The sequence below is a fragment of the Helicoverpa zea genome, chromosome 15 (assembly GCF_022581195.2).
Source record: "Helicoverpa zea isolate HzStark_Cry1AcR chromosome 15, ilHelZeax1.1, whole genome shotgun sequence".
Lineage (NCBI taxonomy): Eukaryota > Metazoa > Arthropoda > Insecta > Lepidoptera > Noctuidae > Helicoverpa > Helicoverpa zea.
In genome coordinates, this window is record NC_061466.1 from 3,349,229 (window position 1) to 3,364,270 (window position 15,042).

Here is a 15,042-nt window from a genome sequence, read left to right on the forward strand (position 1 = left end):
CGTACGAGTTATGTTGGCTTTTAACCTCATCTTTTTTTCTGGTGTATACGACAGCTTTGAGGGATGCGAGTTTCCATGTACTCATACCGTTCCCGTTTTCACCAACGATCTCTTAACGTTTACCTAACCAAGTGTCACTTAGACTAAGGCTCCTCCAATAATAAAGGTGATATGGGACACTTAAACTTTGATGAAAACGAAATTCATATTAAGCGTTCCCTAAATGCTCTTAGGGGATCCCTAAATTTTGGTATTTGTTGGTGAAAATGGGCATTAGAGACTGGACAGAGCTTTGTATGGGAACAAAGCGAGCAGTACGTACGTTTGCTTGGTGACGGGCTGCGGCAGCGTGGCGGCGGCGGGCGGCGCGTGCGCGGGCGGCGGCGCGCGGCGCTGCAGCGTCTGCGTGCCGCCCGCCCCCTCCGCGCCCTGCTCCCACCCCTCCTCCAGCACCCACCTGCACATACAACACTCTTTAGGCTGGAAACAATGCTCGACCGACGTAGCTATATCTGGCAAGTCATATGAACACAGCTACGCTCACGGTACGCGCGTGATTTTGTATGTGATTCGGTTCGTACGTAAGGTCAGCACTGACCGTCGGCCGAGCACTGTTTCCAGCCTTAGTTTCGCCGCACACCTGCCACACTCGACAGCCACAAGAGGCAAGAAACGGCCACAAAAGTAGCTGAAGCGCGCAACAACCACTTGTGGCCGATGGTCGCTACTTTTTTTAACCCAGGCATGCAGTATCAAATTGGACGAAGTCGAGTGGCCGATGCGAGCCACAAGAAGCAAGCTGCGACGATTTGTAACTTGTGGCCGCCACCAGCGCCAACCGTGTGCGACGGGTCCATATAAAATGTATGAAAATTACAGGAAATATGTCAGTAGCGGTGTTTTGTGGTTTGTGGTCCATGGCCCGTATACAAAAAGTCTACTTTTTGGATACAACTTCGATACGAGCACATTTCAATTCAAATGAAAAAAAATAATCATTATTGGCTTGTGTTTAAACACCACCCAAAAAAGTACCTATTTTACTACCAAAAAAAATCTAAACGGTTACCAAAATGGATAAATGGTCACCAAATAACGTTCCCAAAAATATTATTAGGTAAAACCATTTTTTCGTATTATTGACTACTAAAAAAATATATGGACGCCTTTAAAATACACTTTAGACCAAATATTATATATTGTCACTACTTAGATGTTACCAATTATGTAATACCATGACTCCTAATTTGGTCATTTTTGTTAGACTAAAAAAGCTAACGATCGCTAGAATATTTCCCAAATACCAATTAATATACTGGGGTTCCCAAACGTACGTCGCTTATTTATTGTTATATGAATTTGTGTGTAACTCAGTAGTAAAATGTAAGCACGAAACATGCAGCAAGCATGGCTTCTGTCACGGCTCCGGCACTGCGGGGCTCCGGCGGTCCCATGCGAGCTTATCGTCGCAGATGGTTTTCACGCTCACCACCGCAGCTTCGCCCCTCTGCGCCTACGCGGATTTGAATTGCACTCTAGGGGTAGGGCAGACAAGACTACGTGGAGTCGGTTTTGCAGCGATTCGTTTTCGTCACTAACTTTGATTTTGGTAGTAATATTAATCTTTTAGTTGGATAGAATTTGGTGACCATTAATCCATTTTGGGAATCAAAAATAATATTTGTGCGAGATTTGCGATTTTTCTGATGTTATTTTATTTTTTTTGGAGTTGTTTATTTTATTTGGTGCCTCAGCTTAGAGTCTTAAAAATATTTTTGATGATCGCCTAAATTATACCCATCATTATTTGCTATTTTCGCGTGAGTTACAAGTATGAACTGTCAAGTAGAGTATTATAGTACATACCTAGAGCTGCTGGCAGACTTGCAGTTCTCGCACTCGCTGCGATAGTCGTCGGCGTCCTCCGCGCCCGGCGCCGAGCCCTCGTAACTGCACACGCATGACGGCTGGAAACGGTCTCATTGTCAACTACTACGACCGCGGGATCGACTCAAGGTCAGAAGACGTATGTAGTTAAACTTATATGCGTGGCTAATATAGTTTTATAATTACGGTGCTGTCAATTTTTAATTCGTTTTTATTTATTTATTCCGATTTCATATTTAGAAACAAATACATATAATATGCAAATATTTTCACACATTGAATATTTGATAAAAACTTTTTTTACGTATACAGCCCAACACACTTTGCTTGCACACTTCGTTTATGTGATGCGAGGTGGCACAACCTTTTATGTCATAACGGCATGCTAAGTGAATCAGATACAAAAAAGTCACTCACACTTAATACTCTCTCAAAAACATTTTTTGCCCATTCTGTCAACTATAGATTCAGTAATAGTCTCTTTAATTTTCTACCCACTAAAAGCTTACCTTATCAACCGTCAGCGGCAGCGTCGGCTGCGGTTGTGGCGCCGCATGGGGCGGCACTTGCGGGGCGGCGTGCGGGGCGTGCGGGGCGGGTGGGGGCGGCGCGGGGGCGGGCGCGGGCGCGGGGGCGGGGGATGGTGCTCGCTCACTGCCCACGTTCTGTTCCTCGCTGTGAGTGCGGCCTCGCCAGCCGTTGGCACCGCTTAGACGGGCTTGGCTACTGAGTAACAGAGTTCCAATTAGCACGGTAGAAGACTGAATGATGATGAAAATTTTATTGATGATGATCAGCAATCAAACATACAGAAATGTATTTTTAACCGACTCCCCAAAAGGAGGAGATTCGCGTATTTTTTTATGTTATCTCGGTGGTTTACCAACCGATTTGAATATATTTCTTTCTATTTTTTATTATGTCCATGTAAAAAACACTCACTCACAGGTCACTGCTCAGGTTACTCGTTTAAAGTGGAACATAAATATCAACATTCTTAACAATAGAACAATATACACCTAGCATCATTTACCCTTAAGATTTCAAAACATTTTGTCATCTAATCGAGTCAGCAATATCCTTGTATCATTAACACTTACGTATCAACATCCAAGACCGGTTCGATGTTCCTAGAGATATCATTGACCGAAGCCAAGTTAAGATTTCTCGGCATACTTCGGCCGGTGTCGGCATTGTGTCGGTTATTCTCGCTGGGCTTGTGGAACGAGCGTCGGATCTCGTTGTGAAGGGAGCGGTCGGCTCGGTTGAACCCCGAAATGGGCGTGTCTAGGAGCGTCGCGTCTACGGCCGTTGATATGCGGGGGATTGTGCGGTGACTGGAAGATAAAATATGAGGTGTTTTCTATTCTATTATTGTCATGGCTAAGCGTATATTTTTAATGGGATAAAACGAAAAAAAAACTATTTGACACAAAAAAAATGGGTATCTACCTAATGGCAATTCCCCAAAAATATAAAGAATCATGTTCCAATTCGAAAGCTAAAATTCCAAGAAAACCCTGAGTAAAAATGTCCAAATCTCAGAAGAATTTACACAAAAAAATTGCCGTTACTGGTGTTATTCTAATTAGTTACATCATGCGACGTCATCACTCATATTCCATCAAATATTTACCAACAAAATTAACGAATATTATGACAATGAGACCCGGCAGTAATGTTACATCTGTTGTATACAAACAAACAGTTTAGCATTGTGTTGCAAACGCTACCAAATTGACGTGACTCATTTGACACTACCGTCCATTGTGCGTGCTAAACATAATTGGTGCAATTGAATTAAATTGTACGCGGACGACATTGGACCTCTGAAACGTCGGTCCAATTGATGACTTTAATTGTATAATTGTATCGCCTACAACGCCTTGATCTCGGACTGACATGTGCAATGTTCAATAGAAAAAAATGTTACCCAAAGGTTTCCGATGGAGCAGAAGGCACTTGAACGAAGGCAGTCTATTAATCTGTTAATCCTGACCACCTGGTAACCATGACTTGATCTCTCTCTGGTCGTATTGTATTGCTGTCCCATCGGACTATGAGAGTTAAGGAATAGGGATTACACTTATGGCTGCGCGAATGCTTGTGCACTATAATATGTCCTGCGCAGCTGGCTGTTCCTTTGTGAGCCGGCGTGGCCGATATCGGCCTTGGATACTATTACTCAAATATCGTAATAGATCCCCTTCAATACCCCTACAAAAACAATATAGTATTGGTAACCTAATAACCACGTCGCACATAAAACCTGTAAATCACTACATAGTATAAAGCAAAGTCGCTTTTTCTGTCCCTATATATCCCTATGTCCTCAAGTCCCTTCCGATTATCATGCGGTTTTTTTAATAGATAGAGTGATTGAAAAGGAAGGTTTATATGTATAATAATATACATTAAATAGTGGAGAAATACTGTTATCCCGTGCGAAGCCGGAGCGGGTCGCTAGTAAATAAATAAACAACGTGACTTACAGTGAAGTGTGCACATTAGCACTGTTGGTATAGAAGCCGGGCACGTTATGCGGTCGCTCGTGGTCCGGTTCGCGCTGCAAGACTGACAGCAGGCCGCGGTTGCTGATCGCGCCTAGAGAACCCGTCAGGCGAATTGCACTGGGAAATCCTACCACTGGGGAAAGGAAAATAATATGACGTCAGTACTATCACTATAAAACATCAAAAGTAGGGTAAACTGCTGTTCCCAATATTCTGTATGTTATTTTACTTTCTGGAGACAGGAATTTGACATTAAATGTCGTCGGTTAATGTCAAAATTTTATCTCTATTAAGCAAATAAAAAAATAGACAGAATATTGAGAACGACCCTTAGGGTAACCAAGCTGTAACCAGAGGTAAAATTGCCGTCTCCAAGCTTGACGACTGTAAATATGATAACTTTCTATATAACTGCTTATTTGCAACGAACAAGGTAAAGACAAGTTATTACATAAGTATAATATTAAAACATATAATGGCTCTAATGACATAGAATTATAATATGAAACAAGTACTCATTTGTATTTTCAAGTTTGTCTGGTCAATTTCGAAGTGCAACAAAAACAAATGAAAAAGTCTAAATCAAACCCTTGATATATGTATGTATTCAATGAAAACTTGTATAATATGAACTTACTGTTAGGAGCGAGAGGGTGATGAGGCATAGACGCGGGCTCGCGATTGTCTTGTTGATGTACCGGCTGCAGCAGCGGAGCATTGTAGCAGTTTTGTGTGTTGGCGATCTGCGAAACATTCGCCATATTTACCTCATCATCTTCCGAGCCTTTTTCCCAACTATGTTAGGGTGGGCTTCCAGTCTAACCGGATGTAGGTGAGTACCAGTGTTTTACAACCACCATTCGTCATATTTATCTAGTCTTCACAATACAAATATTTTTGTTCTACTCTTCACAATACGAGTATTATAACAGGAAAAAAAATGTTTTGTTTGTACTCTTCTGAACGGCTATAAAAAAATATTTCATTGCTCGGAAGCTAGACTATTCTCGAGTAACGCGAACCACGGGAAACGTTTTATAAAGGGTAAATAAATAGGCTACTTATTCGGTTGTCATTCTTTATGGACAAAAATCATGTAATATTTATTAAATATTTTACAAAGATCCTGAAAGTATATCTATATAAATAAAAATGAATTGTTGTTCGTTAGTCTGATTAAAACTCGAGAACAGCTGGGCCGATTAAGCTGATTTTGGTTTTAAAATGTTTGTAGAGTTCCAGGGAAGGTTTAAACGATACCTACGAAGTTCGCGGGATCAGCTAGTTTAGAATATAAGTCTATTTCAAAACGAAATGTTTGTGTTTGGACGCCTGAAATAACACAACTAATGTGTCTTCACCTATTTCTAGCAACAATAAATATTTACTTTGAAGCTTGCTTGTAATCATATTTCCCTATTCCAAACTCTATTAATTTAGGTACTTCAGAGATTTGTTAATTACTGCTAATCATCGGTCTGTCGGTTCACGCATGACATTTAAGTATGTACTTGTATGTTGAGGAAGATAACTCGTCCCACGCTTGTTCAAATGTTACAGATCAGCGGATACAAAACCGTGGGCGTTACCGATATATAAAGTACTTCCCACAGGATGTCGATGAATATACAGGAAAAGTACCAACGTAGTAGTAGTACATTATTTAGTTGAGTTTGTAAGACAAAATAAGTTATGTCCTTTAAAATAAATGTAGGTACATCCAGCGAGTCATTATTATATATCGTTATATTATATTAAACAAAGTCAAACATAATTTGTAACCTGTGTGACGGGGCGCTATGTGTTCACGTAATTGTGGCCGTGCCATAGACTCGACGGTTCACGGGTATGTCCAAAGACTGAATGGATTATAGGACTTTCTTTCAAAAACTCGGAACTTTTAAATAGGGAACTAGGCATGTTAGTAAGAGGCTACAGGACTAGGTTAAACAAACTCATACATAATATGTAACCTGTGTGACGGGGCGCGGAATGTTTTGTAGCCGTGGCTCGCACATTCGTCGAGCCGAACCATAGACTCAACTAAGACTTGGCACTTTTTACAAGGGGCAGTAGACATGTTAGTAAGAGGCTACAGGACTAGGTTAAACAAACTCATACATAATATGTAACCTGTGTGACGGGGCGCGGGATGTTCACGTAGCCGTGGCTCGCACATTCGTCGGGCCGCGCCATAGACTCAACGGTTGCCGGGTATGTGCGGTGGTAAGATGTCTCGTTTGATACTCTGGAAGTGATGAATACTTTAAATGTTTCTGTTATTATTTTTTTATTTCTATGTCTTGTTGTCGACCTTAAGCCATCTGCGAAATGAGAAAGGAGAAAGCTAATTACTATCGGTTGAAATCGGTTCGTACCTCATAGTTTCAGGTCGACATTGTGCTATAGCCTCATCGTACGGCGGTGGTGCTTCGCCCCGCGGCAGATAGTTGCTTGGCGGTTTCCACGCGGCCAACGCTGTCTCACAAGTGCCTCCCATGTAGCCCATGCTGCCGCTTATGTACCTGAGAATATGCAAAACTATAAAGCATCTTCTAAAACTTTTCGCATATCTATAACTAGCTTCTGCCAGCGTTTTCACCCGCATCCCGTGGAAACCTCTGCACGAACCCGGATAAAAAGTAGCCTATAGCCTTCCTCGATAAATGGGCTATCTAACACTGAAAGAATTTTTCAAATCGGACCAGTAGTTCCTGAGATTAGCGCGTTCAAACAAACAAACAAACTCTTCAGCTTTATAATATTAGTATAGATTTCCTTGGGATGTTTCTCCAGAAAAAACAGAAAATTCAAGACTACGATTTTTATGACAAAATTATCATCCATTTTTACGAAAACTGGTTGTTGGAAGAGAAATTGAATTCAAATTAGTTGCGTGGTACCAAGATCTTCACCTAGCTAGAGAAACAGGCAAATACTCCATGGTCTGCAGTATCCTACAACATTTAATGCAGTCAACTGCACACTGGCTGTACTGGATGATTTAATTTTAAATAGATATTGCGATGGCCAAACAATTCATTATAAGCAGTACTTTATTATTTAAAATGATTCTGACAAGAAAAATTTTGATTAAAGAATATTGAATTCGGGATTCATACCGATGGACCGTGGACGAATGAAATCGATTTCAAACGTGAATTGTATAACAATTTGTTGTATAAATCTAATAGGGACACACCTGGAAATATTATACATATGAATGTACAAACTTATTTTTTCTATTGTGTTTTTATATGCAGGTGTGTTTAAAGGAAATAGTCAGTAAGGAATGCTCGTGCGAATCCTCATGCTAAACGTAGACTTTTTAAAACAATGGGTTTAATGGTAACACAGATATTTAGTTCATAAAGGAAAGTGCATTCCTGCAAATATTCTATACTAGCTTCTGCCAGCGGTTTCACCCGCATCCCGTGGAAACCTCTGCGAACCCGGATAAAAAGTATAGCCTATAGCCTTCCTCGATAAATGGGCTATCTAACACCGAAAGAATTGTTCAAATCGGACCAGTAGTTCCTGAGATTAGCGCGTTCAAACAAACAAACAAACTCTTTAGCTTTATAATATTAGTATAGATATAGATTATATTATTCCAACAGTCTCATCGCCGGCTTAAGCTAAGTAAGCTAATAATAAGTAGCCTTAACCCGAACCGTGTTCAGAGTTTATTTTACCAGCCCGCTAAGTTTTAATGAAATTCGTTTAGTCATTGCTGAGTTTTGCTTACAAGGATAGATTTGAAAAATGTGGCAATCGGATGACAGAGAAACTGTGAATAAATAACTATAGATTGTATAAGCAACCGAATGCGGATATTGCAATCAGTCCTGCCATTGTCTGGCATACAATAAAATTGTTGGTTAACGGTACAGACTGCGATTTCATTTTCATGTCACTGATTTTCGTTGCATGACATAGGTAGGAACAAAGCAAGCTATCAAATAATCTAATTATCCTGGAATTATTTATTAACGCACGTGTATGTATATGGCGGAAATTATTACTTCGTGAATCATTCCGGTGTCTTTAATAGCATCACTTAATGTTATGTTTAAGTCGTCAAGTACATATTAATTATTGAGAAGGACGGCGATGTGTTACGCAAGTAGGTATACAATCTGCGATATCCGGTGTAAGATGCAATCAAGACGATGCGGTTTTAACTGGTTTTATGATACAGACACAACTCTCAGGTGTAGGTTTGATTGATATGTTTAAATCGAATAGCCTCGATTTCTAAGTTGAAACTAAGATATTGCTTACGCACATTGGTATAATTCGTAAGAATGGAATATTATCAGAAATTGAAATGTAGTAATTTTTACTAAAGATATCTGTATGTAACGTTACATTTCATTGCAATTTTAAATTAGAAACATTTTTAACTACCAGTTTCTACTGCATAGCGTGTCGCGAATTTAATTGTCGCACTGGAAAATTAAATTGCCTAGTAACTGGGTGATTATTTTTTATGATGGCTGCTGCACTAATGTCTTCAGATAGATCGTATTTAACCATAACACCACCCGTCACGTAACAATAGAAAGCTGGAGATTCCGTTTATTTAGCTGAATACCGTAAACTACCTACTGGTCCGATTTGAAATTTTTTTATAATTTTACATAGACCATTTTATAAGAGGTATATACTTAGGCTTTTTATCATAAGAACGAGCGCTAAATCGCGCGAAACAGCAAATACTTTAATATTTTATTTGGCTTACAAAATAAAGAGTATTCTATTACGATACACTTTTAGAAAGCTACCTAGATACATCAAGCAATAAAACAATCCCTTAACCAATACTAGTCAAGCTCCTCTGTTCATCAGCGTGAGGTGGTCTGCGCCGCTTCTGCTTCCTCACCCTATAAACCACGAGCGCTACTGTTAGCAGCACCACTGCCGCCCGCTACCATGAGCACGTTAATATATTGAACAATCCTTACCCAATACTAGTCAAACTCCTCTGATCGTCAGCATGGGGTGGTCTGCGCCGTTTCTGCTTCCTCACTCTATACACCACGAGCGCTACTGTTAGCAGTACGACGGCCGCCGCGCCGCCCGCAGCCATGCGCACGTTGGCTTCCGCGCCTTCAGCCGGTTTCACCACGTCGTCGAGGCAAATGAATTCGCAACATGTGTTGCCCACACGGAATGAGCGGCAATCCTGTTTAATAAGCATAGAAAGTGAATTAAACATGTTTTGTGTCAAATAGCTTGTAACTTTCACAGTGGTTGATGGTATTTATAGAAAATGAAATAAAGAACATGTTCATATTTAACATATCTTATTCACAGTAGCAGATGGAATTTTAATTTTTAAAACACAATTCAATTTCTTCATCTATTTACCAGCTATGCCAGATAGACAGAACTTTTTGTAAAGCCTGATTTTTTGTGAGGGGTAAATAATTTATTTTAAAAACACTTAAAACTTAACCACAATAAGATATATCTTTTTTCAATTTAGCAAATCTCAATATATGCAAAATAAGAATCCAGGATTTTAACACCAATGGATCCTGATCTTAGGTATTCCAGACTCAGAAATCTATATATTTTTTTAAAGCATTATCTAATAATTGTATTAATGTAATGGTAAATGTACATTATTCTTATCTTCACTGATACATTAACAAAGCCACAAAATGCACATTAGAGAATATTACATTATTTTATGATTGCATTTTGAAAGAGAAAGTGTGAAACTAATATCTATGTAACTCAAGCTCTGCAGATAAATGCAATGTATACTTTCCAGTGGCATACAACATCATTATGTACCTAAATATAAAAAAAAATGTTAGTACTGTTTTACTGAATATTAAATTAAAAATATTGAACCAAAAAATCAATAGCTGGTAATTTACTTCTATTGAAAGGTTAGATATAGTTAGAAGAAATTGAAAAAATATGAGTAGAAGGTTGAAATAATATTTCTATATTATCATCATCATCATCATCATCAGCCTATTGCTGTCCACTGCTGGACATAGGCCTCTCCAAGTATCTTTCTGTCTGATTTCCTCATTAAAGGTGTTTTATTAATGGATTATTGTGATTGATACTGTTTACAGAAACCAAAACACTACTTAAGTATTGTCCTATATTATTGTTAAAACAAAAGGGGAGGAGGCAGCCTGTTCAAAAATAAACCAAGGTCAAACAATGCTATTGATATAAAAATTCTGGATATGGTTGCTTTTGAAATTACTTCTGTTAATTATTATATTCAACAGTTCTTTTATTACAAAAGAAGGACATATTCAGCTACTATTTAGAAGTGGCTCCAGCTTACCTGTGGAGGTGAACATAGTACCGCCTTACAAACTTTAGGCAGTCCATTGTCACAAACGCAAAGCGTACAGGTATCTGGGCCAGGCACATAATGAAGGCCGTGGGAAATCAACCGACCGCGCAAATCCGTACATTGCTCCTGTGCCGCTACACCTGTAATTATCATCACACAATACACCCAGGCTACTCTCTCCACACTCATAAATGCCATAGTTCATCACTTAAATATTAATAAAATAATCACTGTAAAAGTGTAGAGTCGATAAACACAGCACAGCCTTCCCTAGCATCGTGAATTTTTAATTCAATCAAATGCCCTTTATAAATGTTAGACTCATTTTTGTTGCAGAACTTTGTTCTATTTTATAATCGATATTCACTCGTCGGACTAGCGGTGTAAAATCTTTTTGATCATGCGTCTTGGTGCCTGTTTTGGTCAGCCTGCGTTTGCGTACTGTCAATTTGTGTCTATTGTCAAATCTGTCAGTGTCATCACAGTGTCATGGATACAGAAAGGTGAAAGAAATATCCGACAATAATAATATGTCAATGCCGACACTGAAAAAGATGAATTTTTAGTCCGGTGCATCATTGAAAAATTCTGAAAATGTGAGAGATTGATGATAACGATAACATCGGGAGACATCTGTATTGAGAGAATGACAAACCCGATAAAAATGACATTGCCAACACTGAATTCTAAAGAGAAAAAATATGTTGTATCTGTATGCTATGATGTCATACTTTGACTTTGAAAGATCTTTTGACTTTGACGTTTATATACGAATACGTTTCTGTACGGGCCTCTAACACCCAAAACTCGAAAAACTTAAAAATCAATTAGGAATAAAGGTTTGTGATTGGAAAGATTTTACCACTGTTAATAATTAGATATCTGTAATTGGTCCGTAGTTCGGTATAAATATTTAGCCATCAGAAATGGAATGTGTTAATTAAAAACAGTGAAGATAAGCACAGTTCCTTGATTTTTATATTTTATTTTACAGAACAAAATATAATAATTTTGCTGAAAAGCATGATCTAAGGTTTTTATAATGGCTGGTTTTGGTGATTATTCTGGCTACAATAGGCCATACGGCCTGGATCCCAACCGGGAGTCGAACGACTTCTACGACAGTCGATATCAGCAAATATACGGGTACCATACTCCTGTAACTGAGGAGTTCCAGGGCCCGCCACTCATCATGGACGATGGTTCCGAAGATGGTATGTTAACGATCATCGATAATATCATATTAATTACTAAAATAGTAGATACAGCATGAAATGTAATGCAATAAGTGGCTCAAAGTGGTTATGCAGCCCTTATAAAAATGAGTACTTTTGTATGATAATGGGAATGCAGCCAAAAGCAAGTAGTAAACAAGAACTACTACTTAATAAACGTTGTATGACTATTGTGTTTTTATTTTGTTTGTAATGAAATGACATACTTCTCAAGTAGGCACCTATTTACTTTTCATTTGTTTTCCATTTTCCAGATACCAATGCCTATGTTACAACAGCTATAAGTGTTGCAAGTCTTATCACTGAAAACTTACTAAGTCATCCATTTATTGTATTGAGGAGACAATGCCAGGTTTGTACTATTTCAGATACTTACACAAAATAATTAAATATTACTTGAATGACTCAATAAAGTAGTCACGAAGATCAAAATGCATTTTCACATTGGCAGGTCCACAATGGTCTAAAGAACTACCACATAGTTCCTTATACACTGCTGCCAGTAGTGGCCAGGCTTCACCGTAGACAAGATGTCACCACTCTATGGAAAGGCATTGGCTCTACTTGCATAGTGAAAGGTTTAAACTTGGCTGTAGAGGATGTTGTCTCCAAGGGTACTGGCTGGCCTAAGTAAGCATTCTCAAAGTTATATTATGCAATTGTATTATTAATGAAATAGTCTTGAATGTTGTTTTTTTTTGTTCTAGGGAAATAAGCAAATGTGACTCAGTCTTGCAGTTCCTACAACATGTAACATTAAAATGGTAAGATAAAATCTTAAATTCCTTCAAAAGGACATAAAAGATTTATAAGTATTTAACCAACTTTCTTTATTTCCAGTGTAAGTTTAGCAATTATCACCCCATTCTACTCAGCAAGTTTGGTGGAAACAGTGCAGAGTGACATAGCCAGTGACAAGCCAGCGTTGTTGGATGTGTTCCGAGAAGGTTTTATGCGCATCCTAGAGTGGGGCACGCCTAGTAGAGGCAGGATGCTGCCTATATGGGCCATTGTGTTCCCCACTGTTACTCTTGGTGTTACGAAGTATATTGCTCAGTAAGTATTATATCTTACTCCTTTTGTTAGCTTCACCCAAATGTATAACTAGTATAATTCAGTAGCTTTTGTATTCAATTCATAATCTGGACCATATCTATCTTAAGTTGTATATGTATATGCTCTACTTAAATATAACTTCATAACATGATTCATATTTTTCAGCATAACGTTCAAGAAAATCACTGAAAAGATTCTTCGCTTCCAACAAAGACACAAACATGAACTCAGTGACTCTTACAATGTGAACTATACAAAAAATTCAACAAACCCCTTGATTGAAGATATCAGTTTAAAAGCTAATATCATATCTTTCATTGCTATGGAAATTATTTTCTTCCCTGTTGAAACTATAATCCATAGACTTCATATACAGGTAATTATAAATCAGTATTACTCAGTATTCAGTAATTAAATTAATGGAGCGATTTTTTTTTTGATAAATTAGATTTTTGAATCATAACTATGCATTATTTGATTCCAGGGCACTAGAACAATAGTAGACAACTTAGACACTGGCACATCAGTGATACCCATTCTGACTGGGTATGAAGGCTTCATGGACTGCTACAGCTCAACCTTAGCCAAGGAGGGTGTCTCTGGTCTGTACAAGGGCTTTGGAGCCCTGGTGCTACAGTTGGCAGCACACTTGGCCATCATCAAACTAACCACTCTAGTAGTATCAGAAGTATCAAACCTCCTGAAACCAGCTAAGTCACCAACATCTGAGGACTCTGTTCACTCACAACAAAAATATTTATTCAACTAGTCCATGGTAAATATTTATAAAATTTATTAAGTAAGTGTAATTGAGAAAGCATTGTCAAAAATTAACACAATATATTGGTTTCTTATAACACTGATATTTATTATTTGGGAAACCTCTAAGGACTGTAATGTTATAATTTTTCATTTTTCATTATCCCCACAGAATAGACTAGTTCAATAATATTAAATTGTCAATAAATAAACTGTATGAAAGATCTTGGGTATCCTAGATTGCTATTGCTAGATTAGAAAATGTGTTAATATTGGTTACAACAATTAAAAACTTGAGACAGCTGCACAACAATTTGTAATATTTGTTTTTGTTACTTTTTTAATGTTGCACTAGAAGTAAGTGAAATGTATAGCTTGTTAGAAGAGTGTTGAGTAAATCAGGCTGTTTTAAATAAATATTTGATTCAAAATGCATTTTTTTATTATTACTTTGCTACATGCATGTTTAAGAGATACACTATTACTTATGATGGTGTCACATAAAAATAATCTAATTTACAAGTACTACATCACTAGGTAAGTCGTAATTAATGAGACAATACAAATCTTCCTTTCAGTAATCTTCGCATAATAACTTTACGGCCATTCGGTTTGGACATCCTAGTTTTCCAGCCATGACGATTTACTCTTCGTACTTCATTAGGTCGCGGGAAATAGCAGCGCACATTAGTTCTAATCGACGACAAGGAAAAACAATCTGGTTTCACTAAACTCGTAGCAGGCATCATCGTTGAAGCCACCTGCATGGTTTGCCTTATAAACCTGCAAATATATAAGTTATAATTAGTACAAGAACCTTAACTTTAATACATGAAAAGGACGTAGGATTTAATAAGTTTACCTAAGAGGTTGAAGTATAGTTGAAATCACTCCAGACATGTTAGGTATATAAGATAAATAAAACTACAGCTTACTGATAAAATTATGGTTATTGTGTGTCGATAAAATATAACAATTTAAGCTATTTTTTAACAACACGGCTCACTTTACTGCACGAGTTAAAAATTTCATAATGACACTTTCTAAAAGTCCTTATGTCAATTGTCATCATTGACAATGGCACGACAGCTCAGCGCAATTTTTAATTTAACAATCGACTAAGAATTTGGTATAACAAATAATACAATTCTGCTTTATTCACAGTCCTCGTCAAATAACTTTGCCTGTCTGAAGTCAGCCTTTGGACTCTTTGTGTGTGTGTAGTGGAATTTCAACTTATGACTAGGTACCTATCGCTATC

General features: G+C 38.0%; 3 protein-coding genes across 6 annotated transcripts in view; 1 reads left to right on the top strand and 2 right to left on the bottom strand.

Moving 5' to 3' along the window:
* LOC124637106 overlaps window positions 1-11,184 on the bottom strand; it is a 14,301-nt gene extending 3,117 nt beyond the window's left edge. Inside the window, exons 1-11 of one of the 3 annotated variants that reach the window (XM_047173442.1) lie at window positions 10,963-11,184; window positions 10,720-10,871; window positions 9,368-9,588; window positions 6,779-6,925; window positions 6,522-6,648; window positions 5,038-5,143; window positions 4,380-4,533; window positions 2,988-3,224; window positions 2,397-2,610; window positions 1,867-1,967; window positions 323-457 (exon numbers count right to left, since the gene is read on the bottom strand). In XM_047173442.1, the coding sequence (XP_047029398.1) occupies window positions 323-457; window positions 1,867-1,967; window positions 2,397-2,610; window positions 2,988-3,224; window positions 4,380-4,533; window positions 5,038-5,143; window positions 6,522-6,648; window positions 6,779-6,925; window positions 9,368-9,588; window positions 10,720-10,871; window positions 10,963-11,008 (1,640 nt within the window). In that variant the 5' untranslated portion in view covers window positions 11,009-11,184. Of the gene's footprint in view, window positions 1-322; window positions 458-1,866; window positions 1,968-2,396; window positions 2,614-2,987; window positions 3,225-4,379; window positions 4,534-5,037; window positions 5,144-6,521; window positions 6,649-6,778; window positions 6,926-9,367; window positions 9,589-10,719; window positions 10,872-10,962 lie in introns of all 3 variants that reach the window. The other 2 variants (XM_047173443.1, XM_047173441.1) reach the window with 2 other exon arrangements.
* Window positions 11,185-11,447: 263 nt separating this feature from the next.
* Window positions 11,448-14,212, top strand: LOC124637108 (mitochondrial outer membrane protein SLC25A46-like). The gene is made up of 8 exons (XM_047173447.1): window positions 11,448-11,570; window positions 11,726-11,945; window positions 12,221-12,318; window positions 12,418-12,596; window positions 12,674-12,730; window positions 12,807-13,022; window positions 13,188-13,398; window positions 13,507-14,212. The coding sequence occupies exons 2-8, from the start codon at window positions 11,774-11,776 to the stop codon at window positions 13,789-13,791; spliced, it is 1,218 nt and encodes a 405-aa protein (XP_047029403.1). The 5' UTR covers window positions 11,448-11,570; window positions 11,726-11,773; the 3' UTR covers window positions 13,792-14,212.
* Window positions 14,206-14,861, bottom strand: LOC124637111 (39S ribosomal protein L34, mitochondrial). Of its 2 annotated transcripts, none has more exons than XM_047173451.1 (2): window positions 14,717-14,861; window positions 14,206-14,564 (listed from the first exon to the last, which is right to left on the bottom strand). In XM_047173451.1, the coding sequence occupies exon 2, from the start codon at window positions 14,546-14,548 to the stop codon at window positions 14,330-14,332; it is 219 nt and encodes a 72-aa protein (XP_047029407.1). In that variant the 5' UTR covers window positions 14,549-14,564; window positions 14,717-14,861; the 3' UTR covers window positions 14,206-14,329. The 2 variants fall into 2 exon arrangements, with proteins under 2 accessions (XP_047029407.1, XP_047029406.1); XM_047173450.1 differs by having other exon boundaries at window positions 14,644-14,841.
* Window positions 14,862-15,042: the final 181 nt, after the last annotated feature.